Source organism: Pan paniscus, chromosome 1, assembly GCF_029289425.2.
Source record: "Pan paniscus chromosome 1, NHGRI_mPanPan1-v2.0_pri, whole genome shotgun sequence".
Classification (NCBI taxonomy): domain Eukaryota; kingdom Metazoa; phylum Chordata; class Mammalia; order Primates; family Hominidae; genus Pan; species Pan paniscus.
This window is the reverse complement of record NC_073249.2, coordinates 59,489,509-59,513,859: the sequence shown is the minus strand read 5'-3', so window position 1 is coordinate 59,513,859 and position 24,351 is coordinate 59,489,509. Positions and strand designations below refer to the sequence as shown.

General features: G+C 34.1%; 1 protein-coding gene across 4 annotated transcripts in view; it reads right to left on the bottom strand.

Annotated features, from left to right (window-relative positions):
* BRINP3 (BMP/retinoic acid inducible neural specific 3) overlaps positions 1 to 24,351 on the bottom strand; it is a 385,674-nt gene that overhangs the window by 153,581 nt on the left and 207,742 nt on the right. For all 4 annotated transcript variants that reach the window (XM_003820588.7, XM_008974031.6, XM_008974030.5 and 1 more), the window contains one exon: positions 15,560 to 15,750. In XM_003820588.7, coding sequence (XP_003820636.1) covers positions 15,560 to 15,750 — 191 coding nt within the window. The remainder of the gene's footprint in view (positions 1 to 15,559; positions 15,751 to 24,351) is intronic.

Sequence of the window (24,351 nt, the reverse complement as noted above, 5' to 3'; positions counted from 1 at the left end):
TTTTATTATTTCTAGCAATTACAGGATCACTTACTATGTATACATTTTGCTTTAATTTCTAATATTATTAATTTAGGTAAGAGCAATTAAATGTTTTCACTAATCTTATTAAAACAAAAAAATTAAGAGATCTTTCAAATGTAAAAAATAGCAACTGATTTCTGTTATAAGCATCAAGAAAAGTAAAATGTGTTAACTTAAGCAAAAATAGTAATGTATTATGTCAAAAATATGATAATTTTATAAATTCCAGCTTTACGTCATCATTTTCAATGGAAAGGATTCCATTTGGTTTTCAAACTTTAACCTACACCAAATGTGAACGCGTTTGAGAATTTGAACTGAATTGTTTAAGCCATTTTTGAGTTACGTGAAGGTGAGAGTACATTTTTCATGCACCTAGTTAAAGCAGGCCCCAAACTTTTCTACTGATGCAAGTCACAAAAGACTAATGATATATATTATATAGTCGACAGGATTATTAAATTTCTTACCAAAACCTCTAAATTTAAAAGGAAAAAATCATTTTTAAGATGACAAAATTTCCATTTATGAGTCCAAGAATTGCTAATAGAAGATTGTAGTTTAAAAGGAAAGAAAATACAATTAAGGTCAACTCAGATTTCTGTCTAAATTAGATAGAAAATGGATATAGGACAAATATCAAATTAGTGTAGCATTTCAGGGCAGAAATGTTATGAAGTTAATGCACTTTAAAATGTAAAAGTAATTTAACCTCAACCTTTTACAATCCACCTAGAGGGAAAAGCAGAAGCTGAAATAGAAATTCTATGCCAAGCACATCCTCTAGTGAGTTTTGATCACTTAAAACTTGAGCTCCTCTTAAGCAGCATAATGGGTAAAATATCCATTATGAAGTGACGTAAAATAAATTTGGAATTATATATCACATCACTAATTATTTCTTAAACCTAGCTAAGTTTTATTTAATTCCCTGAGCAAAAAGTGTTCAAATTTAAGATGGAGAAATAATATATTAAATGTTTAGAATGTTAAGGGGGAAAATATGATGTCTTTTTTAACTTGATATTTGTCAATGGCATGTCATATTTTTAAACTCATTTTTACTCCAGCTTGCTGTGGTACTTTTGGGTCTCTATTCACTTCCTTTCCAGTTACCACCAACTTGATAAGCCTGTCCTTTATGTCATTAGTCAAATCAGTGATGAAATGGTTGAATAGGATGGGGTCAGGGGTATTGCATCATTCATTTATAGAGATCATTATCTGTCAGCATTATATGTAATAGGAAATAAGAGACTCTCCAAGTACTGAGCAGCTCTGTAGTATGGTTTAAGATAGTATCGTAAGAATTTAGCTTGGAACAGTATGAAGGCTGTGTTTGCGTGATACGCAATGTTCCCCTTGACATATGGGAAGCAGAACCTTGGAATGTTCTACAAACCTCTTTTCCAACCACCATCCAGTGATTATGGGTGGAAATACATAAATTCACTAGATAACTTAGCCTGTATCTCAGGTTCAGTACATTTTGATAAGTTTTAATACAGGATTCTTGTATTGTAGCATGGTTTTAATAAGGAATATGCCCTTAACTTGGCATGGTGGCTTACACAAGTAATACCAACAATTTGGGTGGTGAAGATGAGAGGATCTCTTGAGGCCAGGAGTTTGAGACCAGGCTGGAAAACACACTGAGACCCCATCTCTATAAATAATAATAATAACAACAATAATAATAATAAAATTTTAAAAAGTAAAACACCCTTAATTTGGTTCCCTTTTTAGCAATTGGTTTCTTTTGGAAAGGGTAAGAGGATTTTGAAATTTCTACTCCCTAACCAAGTTATTTTTCTGTGTTAGAGCTTATTCCTGAGTCCTATGTATTTGCTTGAACTTGTACTTATAACTATGAGCATAATTTTTAAAAATAACATTTATAAAGCACTTAATATGTGCCAGGTACTGTTCTAAGCACCTTAAAAATATTAACTCTCCCTATTTTCCTGACAACCTTATGATGTAAGTGCTATTATTATCTTTCTTTTACAGATTATTAAACTGATACATAGAGATGACAGTTAATTGAGCAAAATGACACAATCAATACTTAGTGATATTGGGACACCAAACTAGGGCCATGTGGCTCTAGAATTAGAGCTCTTCATTTCTCTTCTCTTTGGCCTATTTCCGATATCACATGCCATGCTGAACCAAGGGGTATGTACAAATTGTGTAGAGAAATGGGAAACAAGGAGATACTTTTGTCAAACACTTAACTCTCTGCCTAGGAATGCAATAAAAGAAATTGAGGAAAAGCATGTATATCTAATAATGACTGTGTAACATCTACTGACAGGTAGATAAATCAATTTCAGAACAATATGGGAGGAGTAGAATGCAAAGATGTTTTTTGCATTTCACTTAATATGATATTTAACAATACTCTTTAACAACGACAACCAAAAAAACATAAAAAGAGATGGCTCATAAACCATGCTCATACATTTCAAAACCAACAAATAATTCCCTTATTTACCAGAGATCTTATCAAATGTAGGCAAACTAATCCAGTTTTTCTCTTTATTCAGACACTGATGATTAATAAAAAGATGATTTTGAAAACATTGAGTTCTTATTCATTCAATAGATGAGAGAACACAAGTCTCTCTACTAAAGATTTGTCAGATACACTATAACACAGATTTAATCAAAAGTCACTTTGTATATAGTTTGTAAAGATATTTTTTTCCTTCTAAGCACCTTTATTACTGGCAGCTGATATTTCACAAATTCACCAAAATGCATTCAACAAATATTTGTTGAGTGTCAGCATGTACCATGCTGCTGTGTTCCATGCTCAGTTCTGTGAGCATTTCAAAATGAGAGAGATTCTGCCAAAGAGCTTTACCAATTAGTTACACTGATGGGATTTCCTAGTTTAGCTGTGCTGTGATCTTGATGCACTGGAGACCATGATGTAGAATATACAGAATTATTATAAAAATAGATAGCAACTGTGTGTTGTTAAAAATAAGGTATTTCCAAAAGAGAGTATTGAGTTTTCTTTCTGCTTATTGAAAGAGCTATTACTCCACTACACTGAAGCAGAAGAAATATGAGGATATAGAAAGATTAAGGCCTATTGGGGATTTCTGTGAAACTTTTCAAAGCTGTTTCAGCATACATGCTAAAGTTGTTACCACTTAACTAATTTTAGCAATCTGGAACACTGGGATTGCTGCAGTTTCCGTTTGCCACAACATCATCAATTCTGCTCATGCTGAGTTAGGTTCATTTAATTTCAATTAGCATTTATTGAGCTCCTATCTTATACTGAGCTCTGATTGGAGAGATGAGAGAATAAACTACTTCTGTAATAAAATAAGTGCTCGATAACATTATGTTGCATAGCACTTTCAGATGCTAGTTTATTATTATTATTATTATTATTATTATTATTATACTTTAACTGCTAGGGTACATGTGCACAACATGCAGGTTTGTTACTTAGGTATACATGTGCCATCTTGGTTTGCTGCAGCCATTAACTCATCATTCACATTAGGTATTTCTCTTAATGCTATCCCTCCCCCTGTCCCACACCCCATGACAGACCCCAGGGTGTGATGTTCCCCGCCCTTTGTCCAAGTGTTCTCATTGTTCAATTACCACCTATGAGAACATACGGTGTTTGGTTTTCTGTCCTTGTGACAGTTTGCTCAGAATGATGGTTTCCAGCTGGATCCATGTCCCTGCAAAGGACATGAACTCATCTTTTTTTATGGCTGCATAGTATTCCATGTTGTATATGTGCCACATTTTCTTAATCCAGTCTATCATTGATGGACATTTGGGTTGGTTCCAAGTCTTTGCTATTGTGAATAGGGCCTCAATAAACACACGTGTGGATGTGTCTTATAGTAGCATGATTTAAAATTCTTTGGGTATATACCCAGTAATGGGATCACTGGCTCAAATGGTATTTCTAGTTCTGGATCCTTGAGCAATCACCACACTGTCTTTCACAATGGTTGAACTAGTTTACACTCCCATCAACAGTGTAAAAGCATTCCTATTTCTCCACATCCTCTCCAGTATCTGTTGTTTCCTGACTTTTTAATGATTGGCATTATAACTGGTATGAGATGGTATCTCAATGTGGTTTTCATTTGCGTTTCTCTGATGACCAGTGGTGATGAGCATTTTTTCATGTGTCTGTTGGCTGCATAAATGTCTTCTTTTGAGAAGTGTCTGTTCATATCCTTGGCCCACTTTTTGATGGGGTTGTTTGCTTTTTTTCTTGCAAATTTGTTTAAATTCTTTGTGGATTCTGGATATTAGCCCTTTGTCAGATGGGTAGATTGCAAAAATTTTCTCCCATTCTGTAGGTTGTCTGTTTAGTCCGATAGTAGTTTCTTTGGCCTTGCAGAAGTTCTTTAGTTTAATTTGTGTATTTTGGCTTTTGTTGCCATTGCTTTTGGTGTTTTAGTCATGAAGTCCTTGCCCATGCCTATGTCCTGAATGGTATTGCCTAGGTTTTCTTCTAGGGTTTCTGTGGTTTTAGGTCTAACATTTAAGTCTTCGGTTCATCTTGAATTAATTTTTGTATAAGGTGTAAGGAAGGGATCCAGTTTCATCTTTCTACATATGGCTAGCCAGTTTTCCCAGCACCATTTATTAAATATGGAATCCTTTCCCCATTTCTTGTTTTTGTCAGGTTTGTCAAGGATCAGATGGTTTTAGATGTGTGGTGTTATTTCTGAGGCCTCTGTTCTGTTCCATTGGTATATATATCTGATTTAGTACCAGTACCATGCTGTTTTGGTTACTGTAGACTTGTAGTATAGTTTGAAGTCAGGTAGGATGATGCCTCCAGCTTTGTTCTTTTTGCTTAGGATTGTCTTGGCAATGCAGCCTCTCTTTTAATTCCATATGAACTTTAAAATAGTTTTTTTTTTCCAACTCTGTGAAGAAAGTCATTTGTAGATTGATGGGGATGGCATTGAATCTATAAATTACCTTGGGCAGTATGGCCATTTTCACGGTATTGATTCTTCCTATCCATGAGCATGGAATGTTCTTCCATTGGTTTGTGTCCTCTTTTATTTCGTTGAGCAGTGGTTTGTAGTTCTCCTTGAAGAGGTCCTTCACATCCCTTGTAAGTTGGATTCCTAGGTATTTTATTCTCTTTTTAGCAATTGTGAATAGGAGTTCACTCATGATTTGGCTCTCTGTTTGTCTCTTATTGGTGTATAGGAATGCTTGTGATTTTTGCAGATTTATTTTGTATCCTGAGACTTTGCTGAAGTTGCTTATCAGCTTAAGGAAATTTTGGGCTGAGACGATGGGGTTTTCTAAATATACAATCATGTCTTCAGCAACAGGGACAATTTGACTTCCTCTTTTCCTAATTTAATACCATTTATTTCTTTCTCTTGCCTGATTGCCCTGGCCAGAATTTCCAACACTAAGTTGAACAGGAGCAGTGAGAGAGGGCATCTCTGTCTTGTGCCTGTTTTCAGAGGGAATGCTTCCAGTTTTTGCCCATTCAGTATGATATTGGCTGAGTTTGCCATAAATAACTCTTATTATTTTGAGATACATTCCATCAATACCCAGTTTTGAGAGTTTTTAGCATGAAGCGCTGTTGAATTTTGTCAAAGGCCTTTTCTGCATCAATTGAGATAATCATGTGGTTTTTTTTCATTGGTTCTGTTTATGTGATGGATTACGGTTATTGATTTGCATATGTCGAACCAGCCTTGCATCCCAGGGTGAAGCTGACTTGATTATAGTGGATAAGCTTTTTGATGTGCTGCTGGATTCGGTTTGCCAGTATTTCATTGAGGATTTTCACATTGATGTTCATCAGGGATATTGGTCTAAAATTCTCTCTCTCTTTTTTTTTTTTTTTGTTGTGTCTCTGTCAGGCTTTGGTATCAGGATGATGCTGGCCTCATAAAATGAGTTAGGGAGGATTCCCTCTTTTTCTATTGATTGGAATGGTTTCAGAAGGAATGGTACCAGCTCTTCTTTGTACCCCTGGTATAATTTGGCTGGGAATCCATCTGGTCCTTGACTGTTTTTGGTTGATAGGCAATTAATTATTGTCTCAATTTCAGAGCCTGTTATTGGTCTATTCAGAGATTCAACTTCTTCCTGGTTTAGTCTTGGGAGGGTGTAGGTGTCCAGGAATTTGTCCATTTCTTCTAGATTTTCTAGTTTATTTGTGTAGAGGTGTTTATAGTATTCTCAGATGGTAGTTTGTCTTCCTGTGGGATTAGCGGTGATATCCCTTTTGTCATTTTTTATTGCATTTATTTTATTCTTCTCTTTTCTTCTTTATTAGTCTTGCTAGCGATCTATCAATTTTGTCAGTCTTTTAAAAAAACCAGCTCCTGGATTGATTGATTTTTTGAAGGGTTTTTTTGTGTCTCTCTCTCCTTCAGTTCTGCTCTGATCTTAGTTATTTCTTGTCTTCTGCTAGCTTTTGAATGTGCTTGCTCTTGCTTCTCTAGTTCTTTTAATTGTGGATTTTAGATCTTTCCTGCTTTCTCTTGTGAGTATTTAGTGCTATAAATTTCCCTCTACACACTGCTTTAAATGTGTCCCAGAGATTCTGGTATGTTGTGCCTTTGTTCTCATTGGTTTCAAAGAACATCTTTATTTCTGCCTTCATTTTGTCATTTACCCAGTAGTCATTCAGGAGCCAGTTGTTCAGTTTCCATGTAGTTGTGTGGTTTTGAGTGAGTTTCTTAATCCTGAGTTCTAATTTGATTGCACTGTGGTCTGAGAGACAGTTTGTTGTGATTTCTGTTCTTTTCCATTTGCTGAGGAGTTCTTCACTTCCAACTCTGTGGTCAACTTTGGAATAAGTGCGATGTGGTGCTGAGAAGAATGTATATTCTGATGATTTGCGGCAGAGAGTTCTCTGGATGTTGATTAGGTCTGTTTTGTCAGAGACTAAGATTGCAACCCCTGCTTTTTTTTTGCTTTCCATTTGCTTGGTAGATCTTCCTCCATCCCTTTATTTTGAGCCTATGTGTCTCTGCACATGAGATGGTTCTCCTGAATACAGCACACTGATAGGTCTTGACTCTTTATCCAATTTGCCAGTCTGTGTTTTTAATTGGGGCATTTAGCCCATTTATATTTAAGGTTAATATTGTTATGTGTGAATTTGACCTTTTCATTATGATGTTAGCTGGTTATTTTGCCCGTTAGTTGATGCAGTTTCTTCCTAGCATCGATGGTCTTTACAATTTGGCATGTTTTTGCAGTGGCTGGTACCGGTTGTTCCATTCCATGTTTAGTGCTTCCTTCAGGAACTCTTGTAAGGCAGGCCTGGTGGTGACAAAATCTCTCACCATTTGCTTGTCTGTAAATGATTTTATTTCTCCTTAAATTATGAAGCTTAGTTTGAGCTGGACATGAAATTTTGGGTTGAAAACTCTTTTCTTTAAGAATGTTGACTACTGGCCCCCACTGTTTTCTGGCTTGTAGAGTTTCTGCAGGTAGAACTTCTGTTAGTCTGACGGGCTACCCTTTGTGGGTAACCCAACCTTTCTCTCTGGCTGCCCTTAATATTTTCCCTTCATTTCAACCTTGGTGAATCTGACAATTATGTGTCTTGTGGTTGCTCTTCTAGAGGAGTATCTTTGTGGTGTTCTCTGTATTACCTGAATTTGAATGTTGGCCTGACTTGCTAGGTTGGGGAAGTTGTCCTGGATGATATCCTGAAGAGTGATTTCCAACTTGGTTCCATTCTCCTGTCAGTTTCACGTACACCAATCAAACGTAGATTTAGTCTTTTCACATATTCCCATATTTCTTGGAGGCTTTGTCCATTTCTTTTTACTCTTTTTTCTCTAAACTTCTCTTCTTGCTTTATTTCATTAATTTGATCTTCAATCATTGATACCCTTTCTTCCACTTGATCAAATTGGCTAGTGAAGCTTGTGCATGTGTCATGTAGTTCTTGTGCCATGGTTTTCAGCTCCATCGGGTCATTTAAGGTCTTCTCTACACTGTTTATTCTAGTTAGACATTTGTCTAATCTTTTTTCAAATTTTTTAGCTTCCTTGCGATGGGTTCGAACATCCTCCCTTAGCTGGGAGATGTTTGTTATTACTGACCTTCTGAAGCCTACTTCAGAGTTATTCTCCATCCAGCTTTGTTCTGTTGCTGGTGAGGAGCTGCGATCTTTTGGAGAAGAAGAGGTGCTCTGGTTTTCATAATTTACAGCTTTTCTGCTCTGGTTTCTCCCCATCTTTCTAGTTTTATCTACCTTTGGTCTTTGATGTTGGTAACCTACAGATGGGGTTTTGGTGTGGATTTCCTTTTTGGTGATATTGATGTTATTCCTTTCTGTTTGTTAGTTTTCCTTCTAACAGTCAGATCCCTCAGCTGCAGGTCTGTTGGGGTTTGCTCAGAGGTCCACTCCAGACCCTGTTTGCCTGGGTATCACCAGTGGAGGCTGCAGAGCAGCAAATATTGCTGCCTGTTCCTTCCTCTGGAAGCTTCGTCCCAGAGGGGCACCCACCTGTATGAGGTGTCAGTTGGCCTCTACTGGGAGGTGTCTCTCAGTTAGGCTACATGGGGGTCAGGGACCCACTTGAGGAGGCAATCTGTCCATTCTCTGAGCTCAAACATCGTGCTGGGAGAACCACTGCTATTTTCAGAGCTGTCAGACAGAGACGTTTAAGTCTGCAGAAGTTTCTGCTGCCTTTTGTTCAGCTATGCCCTGCCCCCAGAGGTGGAGTCTACAGAGGCAGCAGGCCATGCTGAACTGTGGTGGGCTCTGCCCAGTTCAAGCTTCCCCAGCTGCTTTGTTTAACTACTCAAGCCTCAGCAATGATGGATGCCCCTCCCCCTGCCAGGCTGCTGCCTTGCAGGTCAATCTCAGTCTGCTGCCCTAGCAGTGAGCAAGGCTCCGTGGGCATGGGACCTCACTGAGCCAGGCACAGGATATAATCTGGTGTGTCATTTTCTAAGACCGTACCTGGAAAAACGGGACACTCCCACCCAAATACTGCATTAGTTATTGTTTTAAGAGCTTTTCAAATATTAACTCATTGGAAAAATAAAAACAAAACAAAATAGAGAAAATTCAATGAAACCAAAAGCTCTTTCTTGGAAAAGATCAACAAAGTTGAAAAAAAAAGTTTACCTTGATTGATCAAGATAAAAAGAGAAAACTCATGTAACTAAAAGTAAGGAAACTAGAAATAACTAAAAATCAGGAATAAATTAGGGATATTACTACTGGCCTTACAGAAACACAAAGAATATTAAAGAAATACTATGAACAATTGCATGCCAACAAATTGTATAATTTCAATGAAATGGAAACATTTATAGGAAGACAGAGACTTTCTTAAGTGATGATCTTGATTTCCTTTATCACATAGAATATGAAGGTCATTGCTCAGGTTTAGAAGGGCCAAGCCTGGATAGAGTTGGTGAGGAGAGTGATAAATGTTTGGAGGAGCCATGTAGCCACAAGATAAAGCTGAACAAGGGCTAGGCATAGTGGTTCAAGCCTGTAATCTTAGCACTTGGGGTGGCCAAAGTTGGAGGATCTCTTAAGCCCCTTAAGTTCTTGAAACTGAACTCAAGAAGAAATACACAGTATGAATAAACCTAGTGAAGAGATTGAACTAGTAACCAAAATCTACCTACAAAGAAAAGTTCACATCTAGATGGTTTCACCACTAAATTCAACCAAAAACTCAAGGAAGAATTAATACCAATTCTTTATAAACTCTTTCACAAAATAGAAGTGGAAGGAATATTTCCCGATTCCTTTTATGAGGCCAATATTACCGCCTACCAAAACCAGACAGATGTATCTCAGGAAAATATAGTCCAATATCCACTTTGAATATAGGCATACCAATCCTCAGCAAACTACTGGCAAACTAGATCTAGCCACATATAAAAGAAATATACACATTGACCAGATGAGATTTAGCCCAAAGAATGCAAAGTTTATGCAACATCCTAAAATCAACTAATGTAATAAATCATGTAAATAGAATTAAAAAATAAAAATTACATGCTTAATAGACATAAAATGCATTTGATAAAATCAACACATTTTCATGTAAAAAACACTCACCAAGCTATGAATTAAAAAGAACTTCCTCCATGTATTAAAGAGCATGTATGAAAAACCCACAGATAACATCCTACATGATAATGAGAGAAGGAATACTTTCTTCCTAAGAGCAGGACAAAGGAAGAATTTCCATTCTCACCACCAGGAGAATTAGGCAAAAAATAAATAAATAAATGAATAAAATAAAGTGCAATACAGACTGGACAAGAAGAAGTACAATTGTCTCTGTTTGCAGATAACATTATCTAATAGAAAGTCTCAAAGAAGGCCAGTCATGGTGGCTCACACCTGCAATCCTAGCACTTTGGGAGGCTGAGGCGGGTGAAACACCTGAGGTCAGGAGTTCAAGACCAGCTTGACCAATATGTGAAACCCGGTCTCTACTTAAAATACAAAAATTAGCCAGGCGTGGTGGCAGGCACCTTAGTCCCAGCTACTTGGGAGGCTGAGATAGGAGAACTGCTTGAGCCTGGGAGTCAGAGGTTGCAGTTAGCCAACATTGAGCCACTGCACTCCAGCCTGGGCAACAGAGTGAGACTCCATCTCAAAAGAAATTGGAAAAAAAAAAAAAGAGAAAAAAAAAAGAAAAAGAAAAGGAAAGCAAAAACAGAGTGGTTACCAGGATGGGAGAGGTGGTAGAGGGAGGTCATGAGGTCATGACAAGATATTAGGTCAATGAGCACAAAGTTGCAGTTATATAGGATGAATAAATGTAGAGATCCAATGTATGACATGAAGATTATAGTTAAAAATATTGTATCGCCTAGTGGAAATTTGCAAAGAGAATAGATTCTAGCTGCTCTCACCACAAAGAAAAAAAGTATGTAAGATGAAAAGATGATTGGTATGGTAATTTGCTTGGCTGTAGTAACCATTTCACTATGTTTAAATACATTAAAACACTATGTTGTACACCCTAAATATATACAATCAAAAAGAGTACCAAATATGAATCTTTCCTATAAATGCAAAATATAAAATGTGCAACAATTATGAATGGTTCATATGCATATTTTCTTGGGTATTCTTAAAGTAAGTTTTAAAAACATATATATATATATATATAGAGAGAGAGAGAGAGAGAGAGGTAAAATTAAAAATAAATATATTATCATTTTACTGATTTTACCCCCAAATAACAAATAATTTACTTATCAAAACTGCTTCTTGGAAAAGTATTGTCATGTTTAATTTCATAAATAGCTTTAAAATTATAATGTAATGTATTTTATAATTTCAGAAATGTAAATTCAGAGTTAGCTCTAGTGCCTTTTCAACATCACCTGCAGCACTCTTAAGTTAACTATGCAGAAGTAAAAACTCATTTCAAGATGGATTTTTTTAAGCTGAAATACTGACCTTCAAGTTAATTGTAATATATTGTTTCTACTTATTCCTAGGTTTGCTGCTCAAAACTTTCCAAACACTATAATTTTGAAAGCTATCTGATTGTCTTTTCTTTTCTACATTTCAAGAATACAAGAAACACAGTAACATATCAGTAATTATTTTTGAAAATAATTACTTTTAAAACTTTTTAATAGAGTCCTATTATAAAAACTTAATTTTACTCAGTGCATTATTTCTAAAAATTAAAATAACAAGAAAATTCTCTTTGAAAATATGTGTGACATAATATATCAGGTGATAGATTAAATACCTTTTCAAAATATACAATGTATTGTGTTTTTCTCATCACCATCAATTATATAGCATTAACGTTTATTAGACTATTTAAAAATAAAAATATGTTAGTATAATTTTTTGAATAACTTAAGTCAATTGAATTGAGTCTTGGTAGAAAATAATGACCAACTCTAGACATTACACTTCACATTTTATTGGACTACAAATAATATTGTGAAATAAAATTTGATATAAACACTATTAATTGCAAGAGTATAGCAATTAATTAAGCTATGGATGTTTGTGTCAGTGTTTTTTATTTACAGATTAATTAACAAAGTAAAGTCTACATTTATATTCATAATTATAAAAGACAAAACAAACATATCACTTTATTCCACTTTCTAGAAACTGGCTCATAGTTAAATTGCTTAACTCTTGTGATTTGTAAGAATTAGCGTGATAAAAGCCGGCATGATTTTGTAGATCTAATTACATTTTTGCTGTTACCTGATAACAGTTCTATTTACTTTATTTTTTACCAATTATCTGTCTCCTAAATTCTGTAAATCACAGAACAACTTCATTCAATATTTGCTCTAGAAATTAAATACCTACTATATGTCACTTAAAACACAACTTACATTACCAAATCAAAGAAATTGTGAATCTTGTTATCCTTAGTTTGACAATTTAAAGCATACAAGCAATGCATTGAACCTTTAGGTATTTAGTAAAGGAATTAAGATCTTGGTTTCAGAGACTACAAGAGCACTTTACATCGAATTGTTTATTCAACTAGAAAATATTTCAGTAGTTGAATACCCTTGGATCCAGCCTACTGAAGTCCCCTCACACATCTACTCAGTTCCTCATATTTACTTCTAAGCACTTGCAATCTTAGTCATACTTATAAATGAAGAGGGACACCTTTTAACTGTGCAGGGACACATTTGATAAGTAATAAAAATAAAAGATACTCTCCATACAAAATTGCACAGACACATCAGTGTTCATGTAACTCAGAGCTGTCGACTTCCTGCAGTGCACATGATCATGGGTTTCTGGCTCCACTCTTGCTTGAACACAGCACACAAGCACAATGCCCTTCCCTGGAACCTTCATAATAACCCTGAGTGCAGCTAACCTTGGCCTGGAAAATCATCAGCTACTTAAAATTACAGCTGCCTCCGAAGGAAATTCCCCTGAGGTCTAAATTAAACCCTGAAAGGTGCAATTGCTCTCCACTCTTTCCCATTCCCCGCTACCTCACCACCTCACGCTTGCACTCCCTATGAATTTCCATGCCTGTATTCTTGGCTAAGTTGTTACCAGCTGGTGCTTATCTTATTTCCTTTTTTCCTTAGTTACAGCACAAGATGGGTACTTCTGTTCACAATGATATAGACCCTGTTTCATTCCCACTGTTTGCTGTTTCCTCCACCTAGTATAAAGCCCCCTTTCCTCCCATCTCCAGCTACTCTACACACACTTTAAATCATTTTTATTATGAGCACTGGAACTCCTTTCCATGGTTAATGGACAATGGGCATTCCCCGTGGCCCTGTCAAGGTGAGACTGTTGACTCCCAAATTCCAGATTACTCTTTCTTCCTTCTCAGAACTGCTTAGATGACACACTTCCTATAAGTGTCACTTCTTTGGGACTCGTTTTGACCACACAGCTAGGTTATAGACTTAATGAATCATCATTATTCCCATTTGTATTAACAGAGTCTAAATACAATGCCTGTATACAACAGTATGCCTCATTAAAACATATATATATACATATATATATACACATATATATACATATATACACATATATACATATATACATATGTGTATATATATATACATATATATATACACACACATATATATATATATATTTCTTTTTTTGTGCCACATACTTCTCCTGTGGGAGAAGAGAAGTATATGCAAATACCCATTATGTTTTGACGTGAAATGTGCCTGTATATTTCTTACTTAGAGTACAAAAACTGTTGTATAATTTCACAGACACACTTGGTGCTGAACAGCAACAACAAAAATCAATAGCTATATAATAAAATCATTTACAACAATGATTTCTTCTATTAGAAAATACAGTTTGACCAAAGTTTCTGTTTAAATCCTTGAAATTGATTTCTGGAAAAGTTTAGTTTTCCTCAGCAACCACAAGCTAAGTTTCTCTAACAACATCTTACAAAATTTTTAAATTAACTGAAACATCTGCATTCATGCTGGCTACATTTTTATCTGTACAGCATAAATATTATTTATATACTTGTTACTCAATATAACATTAGTCCTAGAGTCAGAAGCCAACTAACTATATTGCATGATTTGTATCTACTGAAGTCTGTTTCCCAACATCATCTACTAGCAACATTAGGATTTTGTCATATTGTTTAAGTAACCCTTAAGCTAAAGGTATTTCCACATCACCTTTAATTTTCTCCAGTACATCCCGAACAAAAAGATATACTTGGAGCAATCTTCCGAGCATTCTAACCCATTTATGGGTTTAAGTTGAAGTAGTAACTTTTTTTTTTTTTTTTTTTGAAACAGAGTCTCGCTCTGTCGCCCAGGCTGGAGTGCAGTGGTGTGATCTCCGCTCACTGCAAGCTCTGCCTCCCAGGTTCATGCCATTCTCCTGCCTCAGCCTCCCAGTAGCTGGGACTACAGGTTCCCACCACCATACCCAGCTAATTTTTTGTATTTTTAGTAGAGAGGGTTTCACTGTGTTAGCCAGCATGGTCTCGATCTCCCGACCTCAAGTGATCCACCCGCCTCGGCCTCCCAAAGTGCTGGGATAACAGGCCTGAGCCACCGTGCCAGGCCTAAGTAACTTTTCAACTGACACAACAATGAACACACATTAATTTTAGTTTCATAAAGTAATACAACGTTACATTTAATCATTCCTTTTTGTATTGACTATGAAAGGTTAGATTTGAAACACTCCAAAATGCTCTCTCTATATTATTTTGTTATGGTTAACTTAGGCTAGGATCATACTCTTCTGACTCTGTTAATTTTACAATGGCCATTTGACAAATGAAATTACATTGACCTAATTTGCCAGAGAATATGTCTAAAACTTATTGTTTAGGAGACAACAATTTCTCTCTGTCTCTCAATCTCTTTCTCTCATTCATTTTCTTTTTTTCTTTTGAAAATCAGAACTAAATTATTCTCCTCTTTTCTCAGTTTTGATAAAGTCAACCTTAGTGTATTCAAAGTCAAATGACTTTAGTGAACACATAATATTAATCCACCAATTCTAGATTATGTTATATTTTGCCTCCTAGAAACCTATATAACCATGCACCTGTACATCTTAATATATCTTAAAAACATTGAGGGGTCATTTTCTATGAAGCAGGACTTCTTAAAAATATTTTGTGCCATGGACGACTTTAAGCCTGATAAAGCCTCTCTTCTCAGAATAGTATTTTTAAATGGGTAAAATAAATTAAGGAGAATTATAAAAGAAATTGATGTTATTAAAACAAATTTGTATTCATGTTTATTTTGTGAGGGAGTCTGTGTACCCCAAGATAAATTCATACAATTCAAATATACTTTAATTACATTTAACCATGAAAAATCTTGACCTACTTATCAAGTAAATATTATATTGAAATACATACAATTTCATCTTAAATATATTACATAACTGAAAGCAAGAAAATTGTAAATATATTTTTATAAAATAATTGTTTAAATTCATGGAATAAGCAAATACATAAAAATTCCTTTTGGATATAGAGGAAACAAACAATGGAAGGTGATAATTTTAGCGTAAACTCATTCTTACCTTTATGGCAGTGGATGCAATTTGAATGTGGTGAAGTCTCCGAAGGGTGCTGTCCCTGTCAATGAAATAAGAAGCGGCTAGCTGATGTAGCGTCTCCAGAGTGACCGAAGAGCTATTGGTGCTGGAATCACTTCCTTCAGCTCGTTTGCTCAACTTCCGCTTGTCCACAAAAATTGTGAGTGACTCCTCTCCTGCATTAATAATATTTCAAATTATTCGATTTTCCACTTAAAATCTTTTTTTTAACTTATCTGCAGGTGGAAAGGTCTAGCTTATGGATATAGTAAAACAAAGGAGTGATATATGCCAAAAGGGCAAGGGGTTTTATTTTTGGTCACAGATATTTCTCAAGTACCTCAAAAAGTGCCTGGGATATTGGTCACTTTAAACACGTAGTTACTGAATGTCAGATATTTAGCTTTTGCTGAACAGTTTCTCCAGATTTTATTGACTTTCTAACATAGTTTAGCATAACACTCATATGGTCCAAAATAAAATTAATTTATGGAAAACAAACAAGTGAGGGGCATAAAATGAAACTGTATTTTACTCAGGGCCGGGCGCGGTGGCTCACGCCTGTAATCCCAGCACTATGGAAGGCTGAGGCGGGCGGATCATGAGGGCAGGAGATCGAGACTATCCTGGCTAACACGGTGAAACCCCGTCTCTACTAAATATATATATCTAAATTAGCCGGGCATGGTGGCGGGCGCCAGTAGTTCCAGCTACTCCGGAGGCTGTGGCAGAAGAATGGCGTGAACCCGGGAGGCGGAGCTTGCAGTGAGCAGAGATTCCCGCCACTGCACTCCAGCCTGGGCGACAGAGCGAGACTCTGTCTCAAAAATAAATAAATAAATAAATAAAAAGAAAGAAATTGTATTTACTCAGAAATTTTTACCATAGAATAGAATATCCAAATGGAAACATGACAAAGCACTAGTTTTCATCTGCACCTTTAAAATTCAGATAAAGCATGTGTATGCATATACAGGTATGTATATATATGTAATAAATTCAGAATTTCCCTGCATAGGATATATTAAAACATTGTGTGTTAATACACTGTGTGAAAAACACTGAAATCTATGTAGGATTTAGGTAGTAGCAATTGGTTCTCAAACGTAAAACGTAAAGTGTATTACAATTAAGCTGAACTTTTCAATGTCCAAAAGACAAAAATCCTTGTCATTGTTAGACATTAAGAACTTGTGATCCTCCGACAAACATATTATTGGATACTCATCTAGCACATAATTGTCAAACTTGCTGTTTTCATTCTTTCAGGAACCCTTTTGTTTGGGTAGTATTGTGCCCATTTATAAACGAATGAGTCACTTTTATGAAAAGGCAAATAAGTTTGTCTAATAGAACAGTTTGCATTTCCTCTCTTTCTTACAATAATATCAATTTTAAAATGACATAGCCCAGGTGGCAATCCAATCTTAAGTAAGAGCTCTTACATGTCTACCAGAGATCAGTTCAGCTTCTCTCAGAAATAGATTTCAACAAATATTATTTCTAAAACTCACATTTCTTGTTAGTATTTGGACCCCAACATGCATATTAGAAATCAGTTAGAGGAAGGAGAATAGTTTAAGGAAAAATATACATCTCAAGAATAAATAGGTGGGTCAAATCATCAACAATATTAGGTAATGTAAATGAAAAACAGCTTTGGAGTAGAGGCAGCTAAAAGAGAAAAAGAATACATACATAAATGCTATAAAATAAACAAACAAAAAATCCCCTGCAATCATTCTCTCCAAGAAAAAGATAAACAGGTGAGGAAATTTCAGGAAGTGCATCTCAGAATGACCAATGAATCAGAAAAACTCATGCACGTGATAAGTCATGAGAGTGCCAAAACATACAAATACCCTGTAGATAGATGTAGAAAGAACACCAGTGGTATGGTGGTCTAAGTAAGTACTCACAGTGTAGTTCTGTGAATTATGCAAGAGACATGTCTAAATAAGGAAAATTAAAAATAAAATGACAGAGACATCTTGGTAAATGTAAATTTAAAATAAAGCTAATAATCTTGATATTAGAGAATTTAGGTGAAAAATTGTTAAATGAGAAAAAATAGCAATGTAGTGCTAGTAACAGAAACTTGCAATGTTGCTTTAACAGCAACACTTTTCATAAAGCACAAGATACAGGAGCAATAGACATACACTGATATTATGAGACTTCAACACATATTTCTTTCTAGGTACAAAGGGGATAAAAGTAATGATAGAAATATATACAACCTCAAAATAAGGTAGATCTTATCAATAAATTGTAAACCTTATGTTAAGAATAGTGCAAATAAAACTTACTTTCAATAATACACAGAACATTTACAAACGGTGACCATGTATTTTGTTACAAAGAAACCTTTAGTAAATTCCATAAATTTGTAAGAATATAGTATGACTCACTGATGGCAATAAAAAACCCAAAAGTTAACCGAAAATTTAAAAAGATATTACTATTACATGTGAAAATTCCCTATTGTATAATACTTGAATGATAGGCTAACTTAAAGCAAAATTACAAATTTTAAAGGAAAATGTTATACATCAGAATTTAAGGAACACAGCTAAAGCACCGCTGAGAGAAATATCCATAACATACATGAGTTAACTACATGATTCTAAAATCAAAGAAAAATGATAAAAAAGCTTATATCCAATAAAAATAAATACAAAGGTAAAAGCAGGTGTTCGTTGTTTTTTAAAAGAGTGGAAATGACAAACACAACCAAAATTAGCTTCTTTCAGGAGAAAAAACACCGATTAGTCAACCTACTTTTTTTCTTTGTGGAGAAAGAAAATTACATAACAAATTGACAGAATAAATATATAATAAAACAGAGAATAGAGCATTTACTTAAAAACAGGGAAGAACTATTTTCTAAAACATATTGCAGATAAGATTAGGTGTTACAGAACACCTTCCCCACAACCCCCCAAAAAATTAACATACCCAAATAGTTCACAGTGGATTTTTGCCTGAAGTTTAAATATAAAAAAATTGATAATACTGAAAATGTAAAACTTCTAAATCTATTTTTATAAACTGAGTGTAAGATTAGCACAGATATCTAAAAATCATCATATACAATATATTTTACAATTAATAAATATTGAAGCAAAATTATGACTAAAACAATAATGAACAATATCCAACAGTAAATATTAAAAATGCGTATCTCATGACCAATAGGATAATTCCAATACTGCAAAACTGGCTCAATAGTAGGAAATCATTAATATAATTCAGCATATTAACACATCCAGAAACAAAAACGCTGCTATCCTCTATTACTTAAAATACATTTATGAATAATTATAACTATTTATGATTAACTAAGAATAAATTAGGAATCAATGAATAATAATGTTTTTTTCCATACAGATGGAGTCTCACTGTGTTGCCCAGGCTGATCTCAAACTTCTGGCCTCAAGTGATCCTCCCACCTCAGCCTCCCAAAGTGCCGGGATTGCTGCCATGAGCCACTCCACCTTGTAAATACTTCTTTAAAGAAGTGAAATATAGGATCCTAAGCGTAAAAGCCAGCAACTTTCTTAATGGGGAAACACAGGAGGCATCTCTATTAAAATCAGAACCAGACAAACATACCCACAGTTGCTTCTATTATTCAACATGCTAATAAATATATTAAAATATAAACATAGAAGAGAATGCAAATTAGAATCACAGTGTCAGAAAAAACACTTAAACTATGTTTATTTCGCAGATAATATGATTATGCAGGTGAAAATCCAAAATTTAATAGACAAACTACTGCACATGTACAGTAACAAAAGTTAGTAAGGTACAAGCAAATAATAAAAATATTACTATCTCAATAGACTGAAACACATGAATATTATCTAAGTATAAATAATAATGGATTAGATCACACCATTTAAACAGCACAAAAAATGTGAAACATACATGAAAAGATTTGTAAATCACTTCTGAAAGTTGCCATAATAGACCTTATTAAATGACATGATTGATTTTTTTCTTGAGCACAAATATTCAACATCAAAATATATCAGTTTATCTTAATATTTTGTTTCCTGGAAGTAGGAAAATTAGTCATGTCAGTAATGAATTGTAAGTGAAAAAAGTAAGAAAGACTTAAAAAGAATAGGCAATAATGAGAACATCTTACCATATCTGAATGCAAATTGTAAAATCTGTATAATTAAACAGTGCAGGCTGACACATGAATAGGCAGACAAAGTAGAACAGGAAAAATATCCATAAAATAACAAGTACATGTGGAAATTTCACATGTAATAAGAGTGGGATAGTAATTCCTTGGGAAAAGATAGACTTTTTACTAAGTGACACCTAAATAGCAATTTGGAAAACAAGGGAGATGATTCTATCAAAGGATAAACTCCAAACAGATTAGAGACATGATTATTTAATGAAATGAAACCATTTGAGTACTAGAGGAAAGTTCATGAAAATACAAAGGAAGGAAATAATTCATAACTAAAAATCCAACGGTAAGGACATAAAACATTCATGAATTAGAACAAGTAAAACCAGATTTTTTCTCAGCACAAAATCACAAATAAAACAAATTGCATTGATAAGGAATATTTACAACTTATATAACGGACAAATGGTTAATTCCTCTAACATTCCAAGAACTCCTAGAAATCAAGGAAAAGGAAAACAAGAATCAGATAGAAAAACAGGAATAAATAGGAAAAGAGTGTTCAGACAAAAAGAGATAAAACTAGCCCACATAGATTTGAAAATATATTCAATCTAAGTCATAGCATGAGAAATACAAATTAAAAGTATATTGGTATATTACTTTGCAATGACAGAATTTGCTAAAATCCATACTTTGACAACTTGGGCAAATCTATTGGAAAAGTAGAAATAAACAGGCCTTCTGATGTATTGTTGGTGGGATTGCAAAATGATACAACTTACATAGAGGGAACATTGGCAATAGATATCAATAATCTACTCCACAATCCTACTTTTTAGAATGTATTTCAAAGGATGACTGACTAAAACATGCAAAACATGTCTCACTGTGGCTTTATTATTGACATTTGGCAACAACATAAATGCCCATCGGTAGGAATAAACTAGGTTACAACCATACAGTAGAACACTGTGCAGCCAGAAGAAGGCAGCAAAGATTATTTCTACGGAGATCTCATAAAGTGGATAAAAATTGTTTCCGAAGAGTTTTTTATAAGAAAAGGGTAGATACAAGTATAAAGATATATGTATTTATTTCTTTTTATTTGGAAAAAAGCATCAAACACTGGAAGGATTAACCAAAAGTATTTATGAATATTTACCTACAGGAACAGGAAAATCAACATAGATAGAAATATGATATTTAAAGAAACACTTTTGGAACAAAGATTCCTCTGAACATATTTTATCATGTTGTTTAAGCACTAGAAACATTTTTAAAATGATTTATTTATAAAAATAAAATTATATCAAATTTTAAAAGCCATCCCTAAAAAATAAAAACAGAATCCAGGGATACTAATTGTATATCATGTTTGTAAAAATAAGTGACTTAAGAACACATTACTTTGAATGTAAATCAATTTTTGGAATATATTCTGAAGACGAATAAAGGTGCAAAGAATCAATAAACTTTATACCTAGTGCATGAGCAGCATATTCATAGTAGTACGGTTTTATGCAGTATGTTGTTACATATGAGTATACGGGTATTCATTGTACAAATATCTCTACTTTGGGTATCTTTGAAAAGTCATTGAAGACAAAATCATAATGGGACGAGTATTCATAACTCCTGTTCTACATCTGGCCCAGGTTTAAAATATATTGTTTTATAATAAAAATATGCTGAAGTAATTGGTAAGTTCATAACCAATACTATGGCTAAAATAAAACTCTAAAGGATTTGGCTATTCCCAGATGATTACATTTGGAAAATGCATTAAAATGTTGAAGAAGCATCCAAGTTCAACCCTGATGCATTCAATGTTTTATACACATTCTTGTATTTGGAAGGAGACTTCCACGTTTTTAAGAACATAATAATTATATCAAATATTTTCTTCAGTTGAGTAATATATTAAATTCAAAACATTTGATCCAATTAACCAATTGGACATTAGTTTTGCCTCCCGGAGATGCAAGAAAGCCATTTTAAATATGTGAAGAGAGTCATTTTCAGTAAGTCTCCCTTTGTATGGAAGTGAATTTTCCTATTACTGAAGGTGTTGCAGCATTAATTGAAAATCTATATGTTGTTGAACAGAAGAGATAATTAGACCAATAGAAGGCATTCTTTCACTGGTTTATGAGGTCCTGGAAGACAGAAATGTATAATCAGTTTTAGTTTAGATGTAAGTGTACCAAGTTTTACTGTCAAACAGATTTGGGTTCTAATGCTGGTTTCAATTTAGTAACTGAATGATCTTGAACAACACATCTTAGGACTCAGTTTCCTTTTATGGAACATTAGCATAGTAATTATTTTCTCAAAGAGCAGCTGTAAGCTGAAATAGATAGCTGTAAGGGGTTTGTAATATCACTGGAATCTAGTAAGAATTCGAAAGTTGTTAATATATTATTATTCTCTTTTATTCACCACTATTATTCAGAGCTGCATAAATCAACTCATTCCATATCTAGAAGTTCTAGTAAATTTAGCTAGTTTATCTTATCTGTGATGAGAAGTTGGCCTTTCTACTTTTACAAATTCTTTAACCCTATCCTATAGTCTGCAATGATATACAGAGAGTAAAGATCTCCCACCACAGTTCTTTAAATATCATATTGCTATCTATGTTGATTTTCAGATAAATGCTTTTCAGATAAATACTGCATTTCTACATATGTCTTTGCTTTTCAGGTAAGTATGGTGCATCATTTATTTCTTCTTAATAGGATTCCAATTGAGCCATACTTCACCCCCCAAAATAGCTGGAGCACATGCTCATCTTTAAACAGCGAATTAAAACCAATTTGATTTAGGAATACTTCACACATGTTAGGTTGTCCTATGATACAACTGGAAAGTGACACCTAACAAGAAGTAGGGATCACCATTTTAGCATAGTCCTTATTGTAAGGACATGGATGATAATACAAACCTAATACATGTTGAGGCAATTAAAGATGAACATAGTAAAATGGTGGTCTAACATCATCATCACAAATAAGAGGGATTTCATTTCCTATCTACAGGAGATTTAAAAAATTCTTTTTCAGTGTCCACATTTGCTTGTAAGTTACAGATTAATATGACTTCTTACTTCTGTCGTGAAGAATATGTATTTCAGACAAGAAAAATCAGATGATAATATATTGGTGTATACCATAATACACTTTTATTACTAATTCTATATTGCTTGTGTTTTAATTGGCTTGGCTTCAATTAAATAATTCTAAAGGCAATATGACATAATGAAGGCAAATGAAACATGAGGTTTAGAGTCAGGTATGTAAGGGCAAATCCTAGTAATAGCACATCATCTCTCTACTTGTTGACTGTGGGGCTTTGGTAAAGTTGCATATGTACTTAGCATTCCCATCTCTAAAACAAAGAAAATATTCTTCTTTCAATTATCTGGGAAGATTAAATAATATAATCCCTCTACAGTACCTGGTGGAGCATATATTATGAGTGCAATAAATGTTATCTTTCTTTCTTTTCCTTTTTATTAAGACCTAACAGTTGATGAGGAAGTTTAAATTTTCATAAGCTAGGATTTCATAGTTTTTTAATTTTACCACAGGAATCAGGACTTAGTCATAATTGTTTCTAATGGTTTTTATAATCAAAATATATAGGATTACTAATAATAGTAGTGGGTTATCATTTCTAATAGCCTGATAAAGATAATCCATGAATAAATTGCTCATGGTTCTTCTCTACAGTATAATTTTAATCCATGTATACAAAAGCTTTCCTTGTAGATATGCATGTAAGGCAACTTAAATCTGCAGTTTAAATCACCATAATAGTTCTTTTAATGAATATCCTGTTTAAAACCCTTACTTACAACAGAGCACACGACTATTTGATGTAAACTTGTTACCTTGTGCTAAGCTTCAACTTTTATAAATCATGGATTGTTGAATATTTAAGAAATTTTGAGAAGGGCACTCAATTTACATGGAGAATAGGCCTTTCTTTCCTGTAAGAGATCTGTTTTTTTTTTCAATTGTGCATAACTGTCATACTTTTGTAATTATCTTCTTCACAGTTGTTTGAGATTTTTACGACCTGAGAAAATGTATTCTCAATTTTTACTGTAACTTTTCCACAAGTATTAAATTATAACAATTCATCAGAACCTATGTAAATGACACGCAATGTTCAGATTCGAAAACTGAAATAGTGTTATTCAATCAACTAAATGATTGCGTTCAAAAGTCATTTTTATTCATTTTTTTAAACCAGCTGTAGCTCATAAGCATGACATGGGTTCCAAAGGACATCCACACATTTTGTAGAAACTAAATGTGATTTTGAAAATGATTCAACATTCTGAGTCTGTTAGGCAGCAAAAGGATTAATGACTGTGGATATAAAAAGATGTGATTATTCCACATAGAAATCATGCAGCTGTGTCTTGTGCAACTAAAATTTTGTGGTGGTTTATGGTCATTAAAAGCACATATTGAAGGATGCTTTCATAGAAAATGGGAAATAGGGGACAATAAAACAAACAAACAAAAATCACCATTTTAATGTTATACCATGGCTGGCTCATAGAATTTGACATTTTTTATAAGATATGGCCCTTAAAATTATGTATTTTTCC